This window comes from Lampetra fluviatilis, chromosome 2 (assembly GCF_964198595.1).
Source record: "Lampetra fluviatilis chromosome 2, kcLamFluv1.1, whole genome shotgun sequence".
Taxonomy (NCBI): Eukaryota; Metazoa; Chordata; class Hyperoartia; order Petromyzontiformes; family Petromyzontidae; genus Lampetra; species Lampetra fluviatilis.
Window position 1 is genome coordinate 21,713,104 of NC_136276.1, and position 22,867 is coordinate 21,735,970.

At 42.9% G+C, this 22,867-nt stretch overlaps 1 protein-coding gene across 2 annotated transcripts; it reads left to right on the plus strand.

Moving 5' to 3' along the window:
• The first annotated feature begins 896 nt into the window (after window positions 1-896).
• On the plus strand, window positions 897-21,031 carry LOC144944115 (caspase-8-like). Of its 2 annotated transcripts, none has more exons than XM_078872194.1 (11): window positions 897-1,048; window positions 4,783-5,087; window positions 6,389-6,488; window positions 8,770-8,911; window positions 11,217-11,260; window positions 12,631-12,682; window positions 13,107-13,145; window positions 13,791-13,930; window positions 15,442-15,571; window positions 17,109-17,601; window positions 18,613-21,031. In XM_078872194.1, the coding sequence occupies exons 2-11, from the start codon at window positions 4,801-4,803 to the stop codon at window positions 18,836-18,838; spliced, it is 1,653 nt and encodes a 550-aa protein (XP_078728320.1). In that variant the 5' UTR covers window positions 897-1,048; window positions 4,783-4,800; the 3' UTR covers window positions 18,839-21,031. The 2 variants fall into 2 exon arrangements, with proteins under 2 accessions (XP_078728320.1, XP_078728329.1); XM_078872203.1 differs by having other exon boundaries at window positions 13,107-13,136.
• The last annotated feature ends 1,836 nt before the right edge of the window (window positions 21,032-22,867 follow it).

The following is a 22,867-nucleotide window of genomic DNA, read 5'->3' on the forward strand; positions in this document are numbered from 1 at the left end:
AATCGTCCAAAATCGCGTGACGTCATTTATGGACGACCCCATAGTGTATTCACCTGGACATTTATAGCAGCACCCAAATATGCTTTAAAAAACACGCGCCTGACGTTGCTTATGAACGTGGAGGGGAAAAACCCCGAGGTGCCCGGGCAAGATTCCCCGAGACACCGCAAACTCCAAATACACAGAAGGCGTCAGCCTCGAGATCGAACCCACCCCAGCCCCCCGACTTCCTGCATACCAGCCGAGGAAGATAACTTTGGTGATTTTGAGGACGGTGTGGTCTGGCCATGTTTGTTTGTAGTACAGAGTTAGCCTGGTAACTTTAATCTACATTGGCTTGTGGTTGTTATTGTTTGACTTGCATCCCACTGGGATTTTTGCGCACAGCGTTGAAATGCGGTGTTTTTTCTGGAAGATTTTGCTGATTTTTCCAGGATTTTTTTTATCTGTTGCGTGTAGTCACTTTAAGATGTTTCTTGTTCATGTTTTTGTTGTGTTGAGGTTGCACCCGAGTCAAGAGCCGCATGGCTCACAGGGTTATACCTCATACATGGAACTGAAAACTGAAAACTACATCACACCACCGCGGCGCTTCCCATACTTTAAACATAAATTAATATGCGAATGTTAACACACACACAATGTTAGGGGGCTGTGATGGGAGGGGGGGTCACAAGACATCTGGACCGCTGCTGTACGTTGATTGGCTGTAGGGCGGTCGTCATTGCCGTGTGACGCCGCGGGATGCCCCGCGGAATTTCCCCGAAATCCATCGTCTCGCGCTGGACGCCCCATCCCCCCTCTTGTTCTCGCCCCACCTGGTACGGTCCGACGGTTCCCGCCCGTTTTTGCGAGGACGGCCGCGGAGCAAACCAACTGTGGCGGTGTTCGGGGGGGGAGGCGGACACGGAAGAGGGCTCGGAGACACCGACTCCACCCCTCCCCGTCACTGGGTGAGGCCGTTGGCTCGAGGTGGCTGAGGCGAAGTGAAGTTGCGAGGAGGTGAAGAAGAGGTGGTGTTGAGGCTCGGTGTCTCGTCGTGGCCCAGGTATGTAGGCGCTGTGAGGCGACACGACCTCCACGTCGTCTTCTTCCCACCCTCACCCCCCGTATCCACGACACATTCGCTCCGGTAACCGTACACGGGGTGTGTTCGTGAGGTTGTTTCTCTCGATGGCGATGCTTTTTGTGTTTCGTTTGGCGCGAAGAAATGTTAACGAATGTTATTCGCGTGCTTACTGCTGCTGTTGTCAGTGTGTCAACGATACGCGTGGACGTGTTAAGACGTAGGGTTGCGGTTGTTGACGTTTCGCTGTGTTAGCGGTGACTAATTGCGTCCGTGTTGTGGGACTGCCGCGGCCGTCTTATCTTCGCGATAACGCGACGCTGGCTAGGAGATGTGAACTCTCTCGCCTGGTCCCCACGTGGGTGTGTCTTTTTGAACTTCTCTCGCATCGTCGCCATGCGTGCGTGCGTGCCAGTCATCGCGTTCGGTCAACACGTGGCACCTGCTGGGTCTGCCCCGTGACCTCCTTGCCAAGCAGCGAGCCCTCCACACTTATCGGCGTGATGGCCCCAAGAGGCCGTCCATAAATGACGTCACGCGATTTTGGAGGATTTTTGACCCCCCATCGTCACACGGCGTCACAAAAAGTCAGACCCCCCCCCCTCAAATATGACGTCACAAAGCTCTTACCCCCCCCCCCCCAAAACATATAAAACATGCTTCAAATCTCTTTAAACTATTGTCATTGTAGTGCGTATTTACTGTGGCGCTGCACTCTGATGTTGTAGGAGAAATCATTTATTAAAAAGTATATTTAATTATATATATAGTGTTGTCTATATTTAAAGTTGCGCATTTTGATGTGACGTCATATTTCTCAAACCCCCCCCCCCTCGTCACACATCGTCACAAATGTCTGACCCCCCCCACCTCCCAGGTGGGTGACGTCATTTATGGACGGCCCCCAATGTGCACCTAGCCTGGCACAAGCGCCGTGGTTTGCGTCACTGACACTTGGTGGCAAAGGGAGGCTGTTGTTGATACTGAGCCTGACGCCTTGTGTATATTTGCATTTTGCGGTCTCTCCCTCTCTCTCTCCCCGTGTTCGCGTGGCTTTTTCTACAGCCCCCCTCCCGGGTTTTCCCTCATTTAGAATCAACATCGCACGTTTAGAGTATTCGGCTGCTATATATTTACAGGTTGAATATAAGCCACTAAATTGAGCTATCGTTCGTGATGACCAAGGCGCTTCTGAAAAAGAGATATATCGCTCAGTGAGGGTCATACCTGGTATTTTGTATTAACGCGTGAATGTCTAATGGGTGGGAAGAGAGGGTCGCCTTTTCGCAGTGGCCACACCAACTTGTTTCTTAAACACAACCCCAATGGGCGGCATCGTGGCGAAAACGGACGTTGTTGAGACGAATCTTGCGTGTGATCAACAATGTTACCGCACCATCTCCAAATCTCGCTCCAGATCCCCCGGTATCTCGCCCCAGATCGCCCGAATCTCACCCAGAATCTCGCCCGAGAATCCCCGAACCTCACCCTAGAACCCCCGAATCTCACCCCAGATCCCCGATTCTCACTCACATCCGGAAGAACGCTGTTGCGCGAATGGAGTGGAGCAACGCAGAGCTCCAGAATAAACACCTCATGCCAGACCCCAACATCATCACACCTCCTCGACCACACTGGTGTAACAGTCAACTGCATCAGAACATAAGTAGGCCGATGCTCACAATTTCATAAATGTAAAATGAATGACTATCACAATGCTAGAGTGCGGTTGTGGCCAATGCAACCCAAACTATGGACCATATCATAAACCCATAGAGACTCACAGAGACCCAAATAAATACATTAAAGACAAGCCACAGTAGTGTGACTGGCCATGCAACACAAACTATGGACCATATAAACCCATAGAGAGTCACAGAGATCCAAATAAATACACTAAAGATAAGCCCCAGTAGTGTGACTGGCCATGCAACCCAAATTGTGTACCGAATAGTAAACAAAGCACTGGTCAGCACTCCTTCAATGGAGGAAGAACTGCAAAACTCCGCAAACTCTCCTGAAGCCGTCTCGTGACGAGCAGACCTCGACATTGTCATTTATGACATTGTCATTTAGCTCTTGAACGTATTGCCAAAGGCAAGAGTAGAATGTCAATGTGTTTATTTGCCAATGTGTTGTATTCGCAATGTGAAACTATTACAATGTATTTTGTTCTCAAAGGTTTAAACTCTGCTCCAATGGCAGAAATCCTGAATCATGCCCTCGGGAACGGTCTAATTTTTGTACCGGAATACATTGTGTAACTGTTCTTATGTGTTATTGTGTAAACGTATAATACAGTTCAGTATTGTGCAGCTTAGTTGTGTTAAAGTGTCAATGCAATGTGCTAATGTGTGGTATTTATGTGATGTCAGGGTTAGTGTATGTATACCTGGGGTCAGCCCCTACTATATCAGTGCCTCACTGCATTCGATTAAAGTTCGAATTTCATTCGTCCCAAACCAACTGTTATGGGAACCTGGCCAGTTATGGATTATTTCACAACGTGCACATATGATGTTCTATTCGTACAATATTATTTCACAGGATTCACAGCAAAAGTGAAGGCTGTGAAAGAATCAGGACCTAGCCAGTGTCGCATAACAGTTGGTTCGAAACGTCTAGGTAATACGGTTGAGAATGTCAAATGAATATTGAACTGCAATTCTATTGTGGCCTGGGTTGGTGATGCGCACCCTTATATATATAAAAAAATCAGACCATCTTGTATAAGCCTGATCTTGGTTTGAAGTGCTGGGATATCATAGTAATCTAGGTTAACCTACTATAATGGATATCACTTGGTTATCTAGGGATAACCTACTATAATGGGTTATCATAGGTATCACTTGATCAGAATTTGTTATCATGGTTTAAGTTTTTTTTGGGCTAACCAATATGGGTGTGTCATCAAATGTGTTTTTCTCTTATTTCGCCTGAGTCAGGACATATTTTTTATAACTTGTGCTCACATCTTTGTATGGTATGGTGGGGTTTTGAAATCAGCCTATGCAATGGAGTGGACTCAGATTGTGTAACCAGCCAGATAACGACCTTGCAACCCAACAAACACTTAACTGCTGTTTTTTTACTGCTGCATAGGTTTTGGCAGTGCTGTATTCTTCTCTGATGTGTTTTTGAGTTGTACCATGTGTTCTTGGGTTTTGCAATAATAGCACTGTAGATAGAGTATATCCACATTGCGTTATCCGTACCATATAAGATCGGAGCACGAACTAGAAATACTGTACTTCTTACCTCTCACTGACTCGGGCTACATTAGAAAAAAATACCTGTGGTGGCACGCACAGCGTAAACACAACATTCCTGTGTTCTTTGTGAGCCTACAGTCACTTGCGTGAGTTGTATTTCTTCAACACTGCCACATGCAGTACAACCCGGAACTTGGGAAAGGATGCTGTACTGTATTATTCCTGTTACCAATGCAACATCGATTCATAGAAATGTACCTGTTTATGCGTGCTTGTTTTAAACTCGTCACACATAGCCCTAGACACAGCCCAGATGTGTATCTCCAAGATGAACAGTTAATTGGACCTTGCGATGTAAATTCTTTCAGCAAATGCTGCGAGATACAGACGATGGAAGTTGTTCACTGCATATGTAATCCGTGACTTTGGCAGTCAAATTATTTAAATAATACTGAATAATAGAATACCGTATACTAACACTTGGTGTATCTCTGCAATTCCCAGCGGTGGCAGGAACAAAAAATGAGCTTCAATTATCGCAAGGTGCTGACCGCCATTAATGGTGAACTTGTCCAACGGGACCTGCAAGGTTTGCGCTTTCTATGCAAGGACATGATTTCATCGTCATTACTTGAGAACGCTTCAGCCTTACAGATATTTGATTTGCTGGAGAAGCGCGATAAACTAAGCAAACGCGACACTACTCTGCTGGCGGAACTGCTGCACCACCTGCAGCGGAAGGACCTGTTGAGGAAGTTCAACCTCGCCGAGAATTGGCAACAAGAGACGGGGCTCATAAGTGACTTCAGGTGAACTCAAGCAACGCACCACGCTGGGCCCCTGGCATTTAAATGAAACGCTTAGGGATACACTAAATAGGACCCTTCTTTGACCAAATACTGAACACGTAATTACGTGTTGTCTAGCCCCTCTGCATCTCATCTATTGACTAAGGGCTATCTCAGCACACTATCCAATAGACATCTAACACATTGTTGAGTCATCGATTACAATAGATTATACTGGTAGGAACCTCCTGGTTACACCAGCCCACAGGGGATTATTCTGTCCGTCCTGCATCCAAAAATGGGAGGGGTGGGGCTGGGTGGAGAGGGGAGGGTGGGGAGGGGCTGGGTGGGAGGGGTGGGGCTGGGTGGGGAGGGGCTGGTCACCCCGTGGGTGCCCTTATCAACGTTTAACCTACTCACGCTGGCTTGTGCCCGCCCTCACAGTCGCCCATATTTGCGGAATACACCACGCCGCCGTTGACCCTGGCCATTGACCGAGCAACCCAACGTTCCTACCAGCTCCCTCCGCAGGACAATGTGTTTATGCTCGTGACACATAGAATCGTGCATGCAGGAATTGCTGTGCACGTTGGAATAGGTGTACTGTAAAACGTTCATGTAAACGAGAGATTCTACCTTCAACGATGACAAGAAATTATTTACTCTCTCAAGAAAATAGTGATTCCCTCAACGTTGCCAAATTATTCAATTGTGAGGAGGGTGAATTCATTGCCCGCCTACTATCTGGCATAGAGGATTTTATTTGATTGTGCATTGGCATTATGTGGTGCTTGTATAGTCATGAATTCGTAGCTAGTGTGTGTATGTGTCTCTAAACAGATAATGCTTTCTAAGGTAGTTATTTTTATGCATTAATGGTTTATCAATTAACACGATTATTATGATTATAACAAGTGCATTAACCTGCGTGTAAAATTTTTTTTTTACTGATTTCTATTAATTGTATGCGAGTTACATTGGGGTGAAACAGAATTAAAGAGAAGAGGCACAGCATACAAATTAGCCTGTACAAACAAAACAGAGAATTAATTGATATTGTAGCCACAGTTCATAACAATTTTACTGGATCATGGTGGGGGGGCTGACAAATCCTTGCATGCCGAGTTATGTTGCATAGTCAATTTGTGACTAAACTGAAGACCATAACACTTTGAAACTATTGGTTTGAATGTGGAATCTTTTTTGTACTTAGCCAATGTTTGCATTTTACAATACAGGCACACAGCTGTAGATGGAAGCAAATTGTAATTGTGCCTTTGAATGTAATACGTTGAGTGCTTGACATTTGTATATTTTTTCAGGATCTTGCTTTACACACTGGCCAACAATTTAACAATGACAAATTACCAGGAGCTTGTCTTCTATTTTGCAATTCCTCGATCAAATTCATCAGACAACTCGGTAAGAAAATAAAATTACTCTTTGCATTGTACATTTTACATCCACTTTTGTATCACATTATATTTGTATATGAAAAGCAATTGCTTACCTACCAACATCTCCATATATATAAAAGGCAAAGTTGTGAATATGTGTGTCTGTTCAAAATGTTTAGCGTACTTCCCGACATGCAACAAACTGGAAATTTGCCATGTGGGTACTTTCCAGACTATACACCATGCAAAATTATAAAAAGAAACTTTTTTTTTGGGGGGGGGGGGGGGAGCTCAATAATGCATATATGTTTTGCACGGCAAGTGAGCTGTGACGTCAAATCTGTCATGTGACCCGCGCATGTGGAAGCGTAACGCATTGTAGTGTAGTGGTTAGCGCGCTGCACTACAAACCCGGCGACCCGAGTTTGATTCCCGCTCACGGCCACCACCGGTGACGATTATTGCAACCGCTCCTGGGCCTCCCCTATGTCGACTCAGCCTCAAACGAGTAACTGGTGTGGTGTGTGAACATCGCCACTGGGGAGACAAAGGCGGCCGGGCATAGTGGATCCAAGTCCCGGGCGAAGCTGGGTAGTACAGCTAGTTATTTATAAAATAATTGATTATTTTAACATCCATATCAATCAATATCCTACAACTGAATCGCCCTGATCGCCCATGGTCTTGTGTCATCTTGGAGGCTAAGGCTGGCGGTGGTATAATTTTATCACTCTGGGGTGCGCTAGCTGCACCACTTTCCCTGATTGCATTCTCACAGTCGACTTGTTTATCCCAAAATGTATAAACGAGTTGACCGTGAGTACGAATATGGTAAAAATATCCAGAATAGCGAGTTCAGAGCGGGATTACTACGAGACGGAGGACTAAGCGGGCAGTCGAGAGGGTCACCTAAATATTCGCAGACATTGTCAAAGGTAACATCCTGCACGCACCTTCCCAGTGTTGGTGGTCTGGCACTATGCACATTCGCGAATACTGGAGTCCGGCGGTTGGCAAATAGGGAATTAGGAGATATTTAGTAATTCATGAAGATGTAAAACTCGCAAATTCAGGACTCGCGCATAGCGAGGGTTTGTTGTATAAGCACTCTATAATTTGCAGAAAACATCGTAACAAAATTACAGGCAATCCTCGATGTAAGCGCTTTTGTAGATATGCTAGGATAATATAGGCGTTTATGTCTGCGGGTGTGAGTGCAATTCCCTAACTACCTCCTTTACCATTTCTTATGGGAAAATTGCTTTTGGCATACACGATTTTGAAATGCTTGTGCTTTACCAGGAATGCATCTATCGCGTACGTTAAGGAGTGCCTGTAATTAACTGTAACGCAGGGCCCTCCTGAAAAAGAGCCGTACAACTCAGTTTTGGCTTTCCTGGATAAATAAGTCGGAGCCTGCCTTGGGAGTATCAGATTTTGTAGAATACCACTGTGAAGTTGGCCAGGAGATGGCAGTTCAGCAATGGATTATGGAATGTATCTGTTTAGAGCTTTGAGTATTATCTCTTGTATTTGTGGAGTTTCTCCAGGTACTCCAGTACCACCCACGTACACAATACTTGTTTTAAGGTCCCGTACTGGACCAACGTTCCAATGCAGAACCCTCGAGAAAAAGAGTCTGTGGCTTTCGTGGTTAAATAAAGGGCATTTCATCCCTAAATTCCACAATTGTACGTCACATTTAAATTAATTTTCATTGAATATTTATAATTTTGTTAACAATGGTTACATTACATTATACCTGGCAGAAATAGGCATCTTTACATGCATCACCGACATAAACATTTAAGTCTTTTTCTTCCACGCGTTAGTCCCACTCGTGGGGTCTGCTGTCCTTGCCAACCATCTCCACGCTTGCCCTGTCTTGCGCCATCTCTCTTTCTGCTCCTCGGGCCACCGTGTCCGATCGCACCACATCGCCTCACCTTGTTTCTGCCTTCCTCTTGATCTCTTTCCTTCCACTTGCATCACTTCCACCTTCTGACGCATGTAATTTTCCTGTTGTCTCTCAGCATGACCGAACCGCACCGAGCTTTTCCCTCTCATCTTCTCTGTGATTTTTACCCCCTTGAGTCTTCCTCTTACTTCCTCATAAACATTTAAGTATCAATGATAATTAATTGCTGTTCATTGTTTGTAAATAAAGGTATGCTTCCGAAAATCCATATAACCTTTGATAATCTGCTTTCTGTTGACATCGTATTTTCACTCATTGAAATACAGATGGTGGTTCTTGTTGTGGTTGTTTCCAGTGATCAACTTAACAATGCTGTGTCTGTGAACAGGGTGTCTTGCAGTGCGTATTTGAACTGTTTGTGGAGCTAGAGAAACGGGCCATTATTTGCTCCGAAAATGTGTTGAAGCTGAAGGAAGGTTTGAAGTCCCTGATGCGCAACGACCTTGTCAAAAGAATCGACAACTATACACGTAACTATATGCACAACCATTGCAAGCTGGTGACAACGTAAATGATTTATAAAGCGGGTATAACCGTGGGTTCCACTTGCGGTTCTCCCCAAAGGAAATACAATGGGTAGCATTATTATTTTAGTCTCTCCCCCTGTCTTTGCACTGCTCTGTCTTGTGGCTCCATGAGGCTATACGTTAGTGCGCTATACATTCAAGCTATGACTTTCCCGTTTGTATTTAGACCGACTGCTCAGAAATGTATTCCAGCCCTCTAAATCATACATCGCATTATCATTTTATTTACAAAAAACAGCTGGCTGGCTACATCTTTAGGTATTGAAAAAATAAATCATTGTTTTAATTGAGGGGTGAGTGTCTTTGAAACACTTGGTAATAGTTAAACCATGAGGGCTTCCCTGGAATACTTAAATCCACTTTTTGTGGCTGCACAAAAAACGGAGTTTGTTTATATATATAAATAAACATGCATACAGTGTAACTGGTATTGGCCAAATCTCGCCAATGCTGAAAAATGTACCTGCAAGTTAATTTGTGATTGCAGCAGCAGCAACATCGCCCTCTAGCGAAAGTTTTGCAGGACCCTCCTGAAAATAAGTAATATTAAAAAAATACTTTTTTAAAAACACGCTTTAATGAAATGTACTAGTAATGGCAGAACTCCACGACTCCAGGAAGTGGCCCCGAAGCTTGCCATAACGTAAGGGACCGTGGTTATTTACAGCCAACGTCAGTTGAGCGTGGACAATTAGACCCAAGCCGAAGCATAACATTTAAAAAAGAATGTTTTAAAATATATGCTTTTTTATTTTTTATGATAGAATATAGTATTGGCATCAGTATGACATAAGTATACCAAGTTTGCAGTCGATACCACATTGGGAAGTGGATAAAAATGTAGTTACAAGATTTGAGGATACGACAACAACGACAACAACAACAACAGACAGAGTGAATTAAATAAAAGCGTGTAAAAAGAGTTGAGGCTCGGTGAGGCTTTCCTAGGTAACCAAGCGGAATAACAATTTGAAAGCAAATCGTGGGTAATGTGTCTTAATGTTCGTGTATAAAATGGCCACATTGCTCTCCTGATCTGCAACAATTCACGCAACGCTCGAGTCTCGGGGACTCACCGGTTAAGACTTGCCAAAATAACATTCCTAGACGAAAAGCATTTTCTAGAATCAAATATTGTTTAGTTAATTGTGCCGCACATTTTTATTATTTAAAGATGGGCACAGGGTAAATACGTACTCCGGTAATACAATAATAGAAATCATAAATAATTGCTTAATCTGCCTACTCTGAACAAAAGCCGACTCCTTGACACTTGAGATTTTATGGCTTCTCAAGTTTTCCTTCCAGGAAACGAATCTATTCTGTTGTCTTGGAGTCAGTTTGCATTGTTTTTACATTTTCAATTTAAGTTTATTGGTTTTACCCTGACACTCAAGAGACCAGGATAGTCTTATTTTCAAGAGTGACATGCATTGTTTCACCACCACAACAACAACCGCCAGTCACCAGCAAGTGATGTCACCACGGTGCTTGCGCCAGGCTATGTGCGCCTTGTTTAACCACACATAGTTACACTACATTAAAATGATATAAAGATCACAAAATAAGATCACATTTTATATGATTGCACATTTTGTGTATTCCCAGTGTTGTTTTTAGACACATCTCCAACATGAGAGATGATGTTGCACAAAATCACTTACCTCTATTAGATACCTACATTATGTTGCCGTTATCCACTTGAATAATAGACTGGAATAGTATAACAATGGAGTTGCGTTTTAAGATGCGTTGGGTTTGGTCCCATGTAAATGCAATAGGGTGGAACAATAGTGGACTGGTTTACTCGATATTGTTATGAAACCGGTGACCAAGAGTTTAATCCCCAGCCATGGCCAACATCAGTGGCGACTGGTATCTGAACCGATCCTGGGCCCCTTCAGCAGTCTGCACTGACCAGCGTTCTACACAGTATGCCTAAATAACCCACGTTACTGACACAGCGTGGACAGGCCTTCATCTGGCAGTGGATTGACGAAGGGCTATCACCTCCGATTAGCACAGTTGGCCACTTACGGTCGAAAGAAGTTCAACATAATATATAATTGTTATAAAAATGTACTGTAATTATAATTGGCGAGTCAGTGAAATATAAGCATTAAAACAATCTTGAAGTGAATGATTATTTGATAATAAAAAAAACAATATCCTACGTGACAATGTCGTTATAGTTTTCCAATAGCACATTTATTCCTTTAACAGTCATCGTAATTGTGTATGCGTGCAGAAATTCAAGAGAAGTTGCAAGAACAACAATCACACAGCCTTCTGGTACCAGTATTGCTCTGTGGTTCTGGGTTGATGCGGCTGAAACCTTCTACTTCGTTTTTCCAGTCCTCTGTAATGCATGCAGGATTAAATTAGAAACTGCCACATTATGGCAGTGGCTTCATCAGCATTTTCTCTACCGGGCAGACACGTGCAGTCCAAGCACCTTCCCCATAGAACTGGTCTCATGGGTGCCCAGCACTGACACATTATCTTCACACATTGCCATCTGCATGCATTACACCGAGGCTGGAGAACCTGGGGCGGGAATTTTCTCTTAAAACGGGAGTCATGGGCTGCCCCTGCCTGGGATTGTGGTAACCACTGCCACTGTTGGTCTCTACTGTGCATGCGTACCTGTACGTCATGGATTGCTGCTGTATTTGGAAAAGTGGAGGGCAATTATTGGTATTGCATATGATAGAAATACGGATACTTTGTGAATTTTATCTCCCACCAATGTCGCCGATTTAAGTGTAGCCTTTTTAAAGTTCACTTTTGTGCAAAGGTTTAACCCTGCTTCAGATGCTCGACTGGGTCATTGGAATACATGAGAATAGGGATGTTCCACACATCATCTCCACAGATATATGCATGTCTATAGTTGCTGGGGGTAACACTGTGTTTGAGTTGCATACTGACTAACGTAGCACACAATGAACACACAATGAACGCGGATGTATGATTAGCCCTGACCCTATCTCTGCTTGGCCCAGAGCCAGATTATGATGTATTGTAAGGCCAGAGCATCGTAGTTTGGTTTTGTCTCGGCATAACAAATAGCCAGTGGAAATCCACCCGAAGCGTGAGGGCCCCACGCTGGCTCTGGTTTGCTCGTGGCAAAGGGTTATTAGTTTCACAGGACAAACTCGCTCAATGCAAGGTTTTGAAAAGCTGCACCATGTCCAAAGGAAAAAGTACGAATGTGGCTTTTTAAGTGATTTTTGAATATTTTATACATTTCTAATTGACGCTGTGTCTTCGAAAGCGAATCTGCATGATCTACTAACCTTTGCCATTATAGCACTTGACTGCTAATTGTTTTTAGTGTCGGAACCATGAAATGCTTCCAGTTTAGCCATTAAACTACAGGCTTTAATCAGATCACACAGTTGGAGGAATGTGAATTTAAATGTCACTTGGGGTCAAATGACAACTCATCATCCCTACGGACTATAAACAGATGACGATCATACCTTGCCCCCAGTGAAATCACTTAAGACCCTTTTTTACTCATTGTTCATCAGATGGAGGGATGTTTTTTTTAATAGCAATGTTGACTTCTTTGGATGAAAGTCCTACTCAAACGTAATACTTGAGCTCTTCTTAAAATTTTCACTGAGTGCAGTTGTGTTTGTACTTATCTGCCCCAGACACCTATCTTCAAGGAATCATTTGGACACAATGAACAGGCATCTTGGCCATGTAAGTGGACATTCTTATTACCCATCAAACGATGTTACATATAGAGTATGTGAAGTAACAGCTTCAGTTACTTTTATTTCTTTGAATAAACTTTAATTATCCCCAAGATGCCTCACTCACACAAACCACCTCTTCATGAGCATTGTGCATTGATAGTCAAACAAAATATTGAAACAAATACTTTTTTATATACCTCATAACAGATTGTAAAAAAGGAGAATTTTTTTTTTCACTGGGACTAAAACTTTAACTGATTTTTTTTAATGGAAATGTGAAAATGTACAACGTTTCAACAATTTTCGTAAGTAATTGGGTACGTGAATTACCTTACACTGGTAGTGTATGTTACTTTTTAATTTGTCTGTTAAAAAGATAACCACATATAAGTGTAACAGTTACATTTTGTTCTATTTTGTTTCCACAGATCCCGGTCCTCACTTGCAAGAGAGCATGGGTATGGAAGGTTAGGAAGCTTGGCAGGGTATTTCATATGGCAACATTAGAACAGCCTTTTGCTTAACTGATACGTCAAGAAGATAAAGACTAATTCCTCATGTCCTCATGTCCACGAATCCCATTTTGGCACTAGGCCGGAGAGTCGTCTGTCCCCACGGCGGCGCGCATTGCTAGGCTCGTTGATGATTAGATCGCTCCAAGCTTGGCTGCTGCCTCTTAACAGATTGAGCCTGGTACCAGTTGGAGTGTCACAATTTCACCGCAGCACTGGGATGCATATGAAGTCACGTCACTCGCCTCGCTTAGCTGTTTGATACAATTTGGACATTAACTTAAAATAACTGCATGCTGCAAGTTGCATTGACGACCTCTGTGATTTGATCAATTGTAAATTTTTCCCATTGTGATGCATATAGAGTTGTCTATACATGATACCAAACCCAAAAATCTATTTTGAATAGACACATGAGTTGAAAATCCTTCTTACATATACGAGTCAATGCATGTGTCATGAGCATAAGAATCGATAATTGCTGAATTGATGGCCATAATTACATCCATAATGCATATGTTGAGTATGTTGCAAATGTATATTTGTCCCATTGCATTCACAAACGAAGCTAATTCATGTCCTTATCCGTGTGGTTTCAAGCTCCGTCTGGCTATGAGGGTGAGGAGTCATCACGTATGTCTCAGGATGCTGTTCGTGGAGACCCACACGACCCGATCATCCACCAAGTTTCACCGCCAGCACAAAGAGACCACATGCATGACCCGACAACTCATTCCACGGTGCGTATCGCCGCCAAGTCATGGGATTTTATGAACTCTCTGCGTCCGACAGTTGCTGTCGTTTTCTCCACATTTGGAAAGATAAATGTCCTCGGGAAACTCCAAATTTATTTTCTAAATATTCAAGCTTTGGACAAATAAAAATGTAGTAAATCATTTATTTAAATGTTAGGATGTGGAAGTGATTTCTTGTCGCCGGGTAAAGCTTGATCAATAATGCCATCGATTTACCGAGTTAAATAATCTGTAAAGTTTTCAGGAGATGTCAGTCATAATGTAGTGCAGAGACAGATATAGCAGTATGATATAATATTTATAATTGAAGGATATGGGTCACAATGATCTTATAGATCACTTGTTTAAAATGTTTTGCATCGTGTGACTCCTTTTAGGAGATTTGACAGGTATAATTTGAGCAGTGCTAGCAGTGTGTGCACTAGCAGTTATAAAGCTCTATACTTTTACACTAATTATATACGTAGGCTGTCACGACCAATATGATTCATAATTTGATAACTTTGTATACAATTTACATTTTTTGCTTGCTTTTCAACATTCTGGTTTGCTGAAAACCCAAAGTAGTTGCCATATTTGCTTTGATTGGCTTTGTAGGGTTGTGGAGTGTATAGCAGATAATTGCCATTGTCCTAACACGATTTAACCCAAAAAGAAACTGATTATAAATAATATATTCTTACCATATGCTTAGATTCCAGAGCCATGCTATGACCCTCATTTATCACGTTTATTTTAAGTAAAGTTCACAAGTACCTAAACACAAAATAATAAGTAACTCAATACATACATTATTCAAACCCATTAGAAAATATCTAGCATTGCCCCCTGCTTCATGGTTATGTTAGGGACTCGGCTTAAACTGCACAAGTTGTAATATTTAAGTGTTATTAAATTGCAAGTACATTGTAAATATTCATAATAAACGTTTTTGGGTTAGATCGCGTTATTTATATATGTGTCGTAACACTCCACCACCCGACACGGCCAATCAGTAAAAAAGTGTCACGTTGACAAAAAACAAATAGTTCACTACTTTAGCCCACCGTGTTAAACTGACATTGTAAATATTTAGTTAATTCTTATTATGTTCAGTGTCAACTGAACGTCTTGGGTATTACATATACACACGTATAAACATTCATTTTCTAAACGTTAATTCATTATACAAACTAATTGCTGGTAGGGACGAACAGGCCTCGTAAAGGGCACATGGACAGTTGAGAGGTCTAGAGGGGGGGGGGGGTACGTGCCAAGCAAAAGGTCAGGAATCACCGCACAGAATAGTGAGCGCATTTAGTTTATTTATCGTCATCGGCAGAGAAAAAATTTAAGGTCTTGAGTCTAGGATTGAACAGAAGTGAGCTGACAGGATAGATGGCTGGGGGAAGGGAGTTCTAGACTTTGCTGAAAGCTGTTTGGGTTTTGCTGTATGGTTGAAGGATTGGAATAAGGGGTTGCAATACTAAATACCAAAAGTGTTTGTCTTTTCAAAGGATCTTCCTGCCTATCCAGTCAAGAACAATCCAAGGGGAATCTGCCTTATCATAAACAATGAAGATTTTTCAGATGATTTCAAAACCAGCCCCAAACTAAAGAGACGGGAAGGAACACATATTGATGCAGGTCAGTGTGCAGATTCATTCTCTAACGTTTACAAATTCACTTCGCCATTTCATCATCCATTTCAATGCCTAAGCAACTTAGACAAAATGTAGCGCAGCGTGTGCAAAGTTGTAAAAACTCTGAATGGAATTTTTCATTTGTAACAAGCAACATAATATCCCCATGGGATCACTTGCCTCTGAAAACATGACGGCACGAGAAACAAGTCCTGCAGAGGTGTTATTAGACACGTGCTCGGGACATACTTTGCCACCATCACCCAAGCCAGCAATTTTTGAGATTTAAAATATAAATACTATACAGTAAAACCTTGGATTGCGAGCATTATTTGTTCCGGAAACGTGTTTGTAATCCAAAGCACTCGTTTATCAAAGCACTCGTATATCAGTTGTGATCACGTGACGCTCCGCAGACAAAGTGTATACACGCACTGCTCGTATTGCAAGACCTCGCTCGTTTATCAAATTAATATTTATTTAAAAATTTTGCTCGTCTTGCAAAACACTCGCAGACCAAGTTACTCGCAATCCAAGGTTTTACTGTACTGATCAGTCCTGGTTGTCGAACGTGATTCGACATCACTAAAATTTACTAGCAACATACTTGTCATGTTTGGTCTACCCAATCAACAGGGTATATGGAGTCTGCTGTATCGGGACCAGAGGAGTTCATTACTTGCTGTACGGCAGGATCACAAAAGGAAATATGGATGTACAGTGATTGGTGAAACAGAAAAAAACGAATTATAAATATTTGAAGAGCCAAATTGGTATATATGATAATACTTGAATCGTACTCAGAAGATTCAGATAATACACTGTGTAACAGAAAAAAATGGTTCCTGGGTAGTAAGTGTTATTTCCTAATTGCGTAATCCTCAAAAGTACAGAAAATGGCTATTATTCCCCACAAACTTTGCGTTTGTGACCAGGACAGTGACATTTTGAAATTGACCTATTTTCATTGAGAAAACGTGGTGTGCATTTGTGTCTTTCCTTCACGTAAAGTCCTGGTCACAAAAGCAAAGTTTGTGGGGAATAATAGCCATTTTCTATACTTTTTAGGCATAAGCAATTAAAAAATAACACTTACTACCTAGGGACAAAAATCGTGTCACGTAGCATAATGTATGTAAATAATTTGCACATCATATACAACTGTTATGTTTGAGACAGAATAAGACGGTACACATGAGACAATTGATTCCTGAATTAAATTGTGACCCCAGATCATGGCGGTTCATAAAATCGTAGTGGATGGAGGGCTCGGGGAACGACATTACATGTCACATTTACATGAAAACATTGAATGTGTGTTCATTGTGAAATTAAGCATTGAAAGGATATGTCACGTTTTTTATTGTGTTTTCAGAAGGCCAATATGAATTAACGGTTTGTTTTATATAACGTAGTATTTTTATATTCCACTGTTATATTTAAAACCCAATATTATATTGTTTAATGCATATTAATAGAGATTGCACTGATCACAGATGTCATGTTGTTGTAATTAATGCACAGTATTTTTTTTTTCACAGAAAAACTTAAACAGGTGTTTAAATACTTGGGATTTAAAATACTGCTACATAACAACCTGACTGAGGGTGAGATGAAAGAAACCCTGATTAGCTGCAGTAACATGAATCACCAAAATCACGATGTCTTTGTCTGCTGCATCCTGACACACGGAGAGATTAACTGTGTATTTGGATCAGATGGAAAGCCCCTGATGATCACACAGGTGACATCCTACTTCAATGGCTCAGCCTGCAAATCTTTGTTGGGTAAACCCAAACTGTTTTTTATCCAAGCTTGCCAGGGCCACGAAAAACAGTCTGAATGTCACCTTGCTGCAGACGCTGACATCGATGCAGATGGGCCTGTGAGTCCCATTTCCTATTCCATACCAGATGAGGCTGACATTTTGCTAGGGATGGCCACTGTGTCTGGATATCTGTCGTTCCGGCACCGAAGGGAAGGCTCGTGGTACATCCAGACCCTCTGCAACCTCCTGGAGCAAAAGTGTAATGGGTAGGTACATTTTTTCACATCGCTTATTATGACGCATTTACACGCATTTTTTCAAGTTGGGGGAACCAATATAGAAACACATGAATGTACACCACATGTTGTCGTCACGTGGTAATTTTCCACATATGACAATTATCGTGACATGCCAAGATGCTGAGCCATCTGGAACAATCTTTATTCATTTGCAGGGGTATAGCCGGGTGGGTTGCAGCATGCACTGTACACAAATTTGGCCTAAAAACAATTTGATCACGTGACAATGTGATGCCTAGCCTCAATCCTTATAGATGTGCATTGAATTGCTAAAAACTATTTGATTCAAGATCACATCGGCACCCCTTGGTGGCAATTGAAGTGTGTTTGTCTTATGTCTCTGTTACATTGTCTCTCTCTACTGGGTGTGTAGGTCTGGGTATGAACATTAAATTACCACCAATTAGCAAATGTTATGAATTACTAAATTAATCGATTGTTAGGCTGGAAATTCGATTAATTATAATTTGGGTCAATACTTGTGTTTTTTATTGATGCATCGTTTTGACCCGAATAATCGTTAATCGGTAGACATCCATAGCATTTCACATTGAATTGCCATAAAACTCTCCATTCTTTCCTCACCATCATGGGTCCCAAATGAACCAACAGATTGTCATTCTAACATGTCATTCAAAATGCTCCATGTAACCTTTTCAGCCAATCACTAAGGGAATTAATACTTGTTTTATGCATTAAGTTTACATTTCTAGAATTGAAATGACTCAATTGGGATTATACAACGTAATTGCCACCCCCTCCCTACTGGCAGACTAATAATGCCCCAGGTCATGCTTGTAAATGACACTATCATGGTATCTTGAGTTCTCAGCTGGTTAAACAACGTAAACTTGAACGTTGTATTTCAAGCTAAATTGAAAGTTGTATTTCAGGCTTGAACGTTGTTTTTCAGGCTATATTCTGTGACATAAATGTGCCAATTTGACCACATTTGTTTTTTTCTTTTCTTGTCTACAGGCAAAATGACATTCTGGCCATTTTAACTGATGTGAACAGAGTAGTAGCTGAAAAAACAGCTCGTATGAAGAACCCACACACACACAGAAGAGAATCGACCAAGCAGATGCCGCAGCCCAAATTCAGCCTGCGCATGAAACTGTTCCTAAGCCCGCCCAATGACGATCTTTCTGTCCAAGATCAACACCCCCCGTCTGCATCAGATGCTGTGGACTGGATATCCTGACCAAGAATATGGCTTTCACATTTCTAATTCTCAAATAGTCTACATAGCTCACATGCTCACAGTAATTGAATGTTAAATACCCTAACAATAATTTATTGGTGGACGAAATCATGGATATACTGTTGGGTCAAAGACATGCAACTTTGCATCTTTAGTGTGGACTTTGCCACTCTCACCGGATGCGCATTTCAGCATGGCTTCTGCTGACGGAGATCTTTAAATGAACCTGATTGGTTCGGTTCATGGGACATTTAGCTAACCACCACTTAACCACCTCACATTTTACAAGCGCATCTTTCCTCGTGACATTTTTTTTTATCTTGATTCATTCATTGAAATGTGTGGGTTTTACATGTGCATGCACTCTAATGTATAATTTTAAAATAACGTTAAGGATATGGGTTTTCATTTATATAGTGCTTAAATACGACAATCCCAGAGTGTGTTATGTGAAAATACAGTCCACCTAACCATAAGGACAATCATGGCAAACAGCAGGGAAAATGGACACAACAAGATGATGACTCGGATTAAAGGGAAAACTAACACTTCACAAGAGCCACTGCAAACCCGAGCATCGGTAACAGTTCAGCAACACTCGTAGACTAATGTGCCTGGTGCAATCTGCCGTGTATGCACCCTTCTCCATCACCAACATCCAGCCCCATCCAACCGCAACAGTCGCCTCAGGGCTGATTCTGCAGCTCCCAAAGGAGCCAGAAGCCCCTCCTGGAACGGTCCCAGCCAGGGTCGCCACCACTCAAGGCATCAAATCTCTGGAAGAGTCCTGCGCACTACCCAACCACGTACAGTAGTTGTTGGATTGTTTCGTGTACTTTTGGCTGTATTTACGTATGTTACACTTCTTTTGCACCGTACCTATCCAACCATGCACATCGGAGGTACGGGGTGAAGGTTTTGAATCTGCATATCTCTAGTGGCCTCCAAATATCGGAAGAGCACTGCAGATGGTTGCAGAAGCGCATCTGAAAGCGCGCAATGCAGTGACCGTCTTCGATGGCCAGCGAGGATGAGCGGAGTTTGTGATGGTTTATACTTCTTGACGAAATCGGCAAGGTATTGTGGTTCATTTGTGGCAAGCACTTTGTAACCAGGTTCCCATTGAACATGGGTTTTATATTTTACCTGTGCCAAAATAAACCGAAACCAATGGCTCTGGAAAGGGTTTTCCCGTGCTGCTTTGACGCAATCTCAATAGGCCTTGGTTGACCTCCCGGCCACTTGTAGTGCAATATTGCCACATGACTTTTGGACTACTACATACACACTGCTGTGTGTACTGTGATAAACACTTAAATTATGTATATTTTTACAGTGCGAGCTGTATCTTGTTAGGAAAATTAAGACAAGCTGCCTGAGTTAATAGCACAAACTCAGAATTGAATATGAAATCAGTGGTACATGTTGGTAGTGAGTGTGTTAACTACCAAGTCAGCTGGCACAGGAACACAAAGTTAGCCATCTGCGGTTAAATAAGTAATTAAACTCCATGATCTTGAAACGAGAATAATCTCCCCTTGGGCGTACATCTGCCATTTTATGTCATTGTGCATCTCACTGGCATGAAACCGCAAATAGAAGCCACCCATTTGTAAGCAAAGTATTTTGGAGAGGCAGGAGCCTCCCGACACAGCCAACTAGTAAGGGTTGTCACGTAAACAGAACGTGCCAATTCGTCACTAGTACAGCACACCGGTGTGTTGGAGAGCCAAGCCACAACATTTACAATCCGAGTACGACGTTTCGCCAGTAATTACAACTAGCGAATTGTCTTATCGTTGCCACACCGTGCTAATAGATATCGGCTACATTCTGGAACGAGCTTGTGATTTAAATATTTTTATACAGCGATTGACGAGTAATATATGTCTAATGTTTAAGCGGAAATCAATTGTTTTCAGATCAATCTCAAGCTTATTTATTTTGAATGAGCAAGGAAGAACTGTGCAGCGATGTGTACTCGTGTCTCCAAAGAGAATCACAACCAGCCTTAATCGATTTAGTTTGTCCTTAGCGACAGTTTGTGGAATTTCATATTATAAAGCGACCTTTTAAAGATCGGTTTTATACCCAATGTGATCAAATACCCTTTGAAATTACACATGTTCAAAACGTAATAATGATAAAAAGGTGTATTTTCGAACATGAAATTAAACAATGCATGGCTATGTTCGCGATGGTTACGCTTGTGTTTCGTTGTCCTGACTCAAGTTTGGAAAGTCTCGGTAAGTGTTTAAATGCAGCAATCGCTGGCTGACGTGGTATTTGAAAGAAGACATCTCCACACTTTACCTCTGTGGGATATATGGAAAAAAATTCTGTTTTATTTACTTAAAAAGAGATGTCATTAATAATCATTGGTAACCACACCGACACTGCAAGCGGTGGCTTGTTGATATCTGAAATAGCACGAAGTGGGGTTAGTGGTGGAGGATACAGTCGCCCTCCAACAACAGCGGAGGGCAGAGGAGCGACGCTCAACGATCGGAGTGCCGGGCGGCTAAAACGCAGCAAGTTGGCACAGTCGTGGACGCTGGTGGTGCCACGGTGGCGAGATGTTACCTACCTCGCCTCCATTTTTTTGGAGTTTACATGTTCTGCCTGTGGTCGCGTGGATTTTTCACCGGGTCATCCGGTTTTTCGCTCCACGTTTAGAAACATGCACTTAGAGTATTTGGCTGCAATACATTTCCACGTGATAAGCCACTTCGTTGAGCTATCATTTGTGGCCAGGTCGCTTCTGAAAAAGAACCAGACAGCTCAGTGGGCCTTAACTGGTAAAATAAAACAGTCTAATCTTGATTTGAAGCTTTCGTGACTGCAGGAATCCATACTCTTTGGTTCTTTCGGTAAAGTCACGTAGGTAGAAAACTAATAGATCACGACGTTTCGATCGCAACACAAGCAATCGTCATCAGGTGAAAAGATACAGCAGGCGGACTGCTGAACAGGAAAGGTGAGCGACTCGATTAGAGGATGGATTCCTGCAGTCACGAAAGCTTCACATCAAGATTGAACCGCCTCTATGGGGAGGGTTTCCACACTACTGTTTGATCTTTTAACAGACTGCGAGACAAGAAGGCTCACCTAATCAGTCGCTCACCTTTCCTGTTTTTTTTATTTTTCTACCGACGTGACTTTACCGAAAGAACCAAAGCGTATAACACATCGTTCACTTTAGCATCTTCCAGGGATCCCAGTCAGCCAACCCATGGAACCTGGGTCTGTCCCGTGACCTGCGAGCAGCGAGCCTTCGACACTTCACCTGGCCTCAAGGTGCACAAAGCCTGGCACAAGCGCCGCGGTGCCGTCACCGCCACTTCGTGGTGAGTGGAGGTTGTGGGAAGGGGAGCGAGCTACATCGCCGCCTACTGTGAAAACTTGTTCGGACCCTCCTGAAAAAAAACATTTGAGACTCGGTCGTGAGGCTTTCGTGGCTAAACGAGTGTATAACACATTCCTCCTGCGGAGGGAGCTGGTAGGAACGTTGGGTTGCTCGGTCAATGGCCAGGGTCAACGGCGGCGTGGTGTATTCCGCAAATATGCCCGACTGTGAGGGCAGGCACAAGCCGGAGTGAGTAGGTTAAACGTTGAGTTTTATAAGGGCACCACGGGGTGACCAGCCCCTCCCCACCCAGCCCCATCCCTCCCACCCTCCCCACCCAGCCCCTCCCTCCCCACCCTCCCCACCTAGCCCCACCCTCCCCACCCAGCCCCACCCTCCCCACCCAGCCCCTCCCTCCCCACCCAGCCCCTCCCTGCACGACGGACACAATAATCCCCTGTGGGCTGGTGTAACCAGGAGGTTCCTACCAGTACAATATTGACTTACTACACCGAGGGGAGGAGCAGCGGGCAACACGAGTGTGGTCCCACTGCGCTACGAGTGTGGTCCCACTGCGCTACGAGGTGGTCCACTTGTAAGTTGAAGGTTTACAGGCAAGTTGGAGGGTACGTTCCAAGTGACAACACTTCATGTCTAACGTTCAACAAGCGGACACGAGAAAG

What these genes read in the sequence shown, in the direction of transcription:
- LOC144944115 (XM_078872194.1), top strand. Translation starts at nt 4,801, where the DNA reads ATGAGCTTCAATTATCGCAAGGTGCTGACCGCCATTAATGGTGAACTT. An exon ending in TGAACAGGCATCTTGGCCAT is followed by an intron (nt 12,683 to 13,106) that starts GTAAGTGGACAT and finishes TTGTTTCCACAG; the next exon opens with ATCCCGGTCCTCACTTGCAA. An exon ending in AGAGAGCATGGGTATGGAAG is followed by an intron (nt 13,146 to 13,790) that starts GTTAGGAAGCTT and finishes TGTGGTTTCAAG; the next exon opens with CTCCGTCTGGCTATGAGGGT.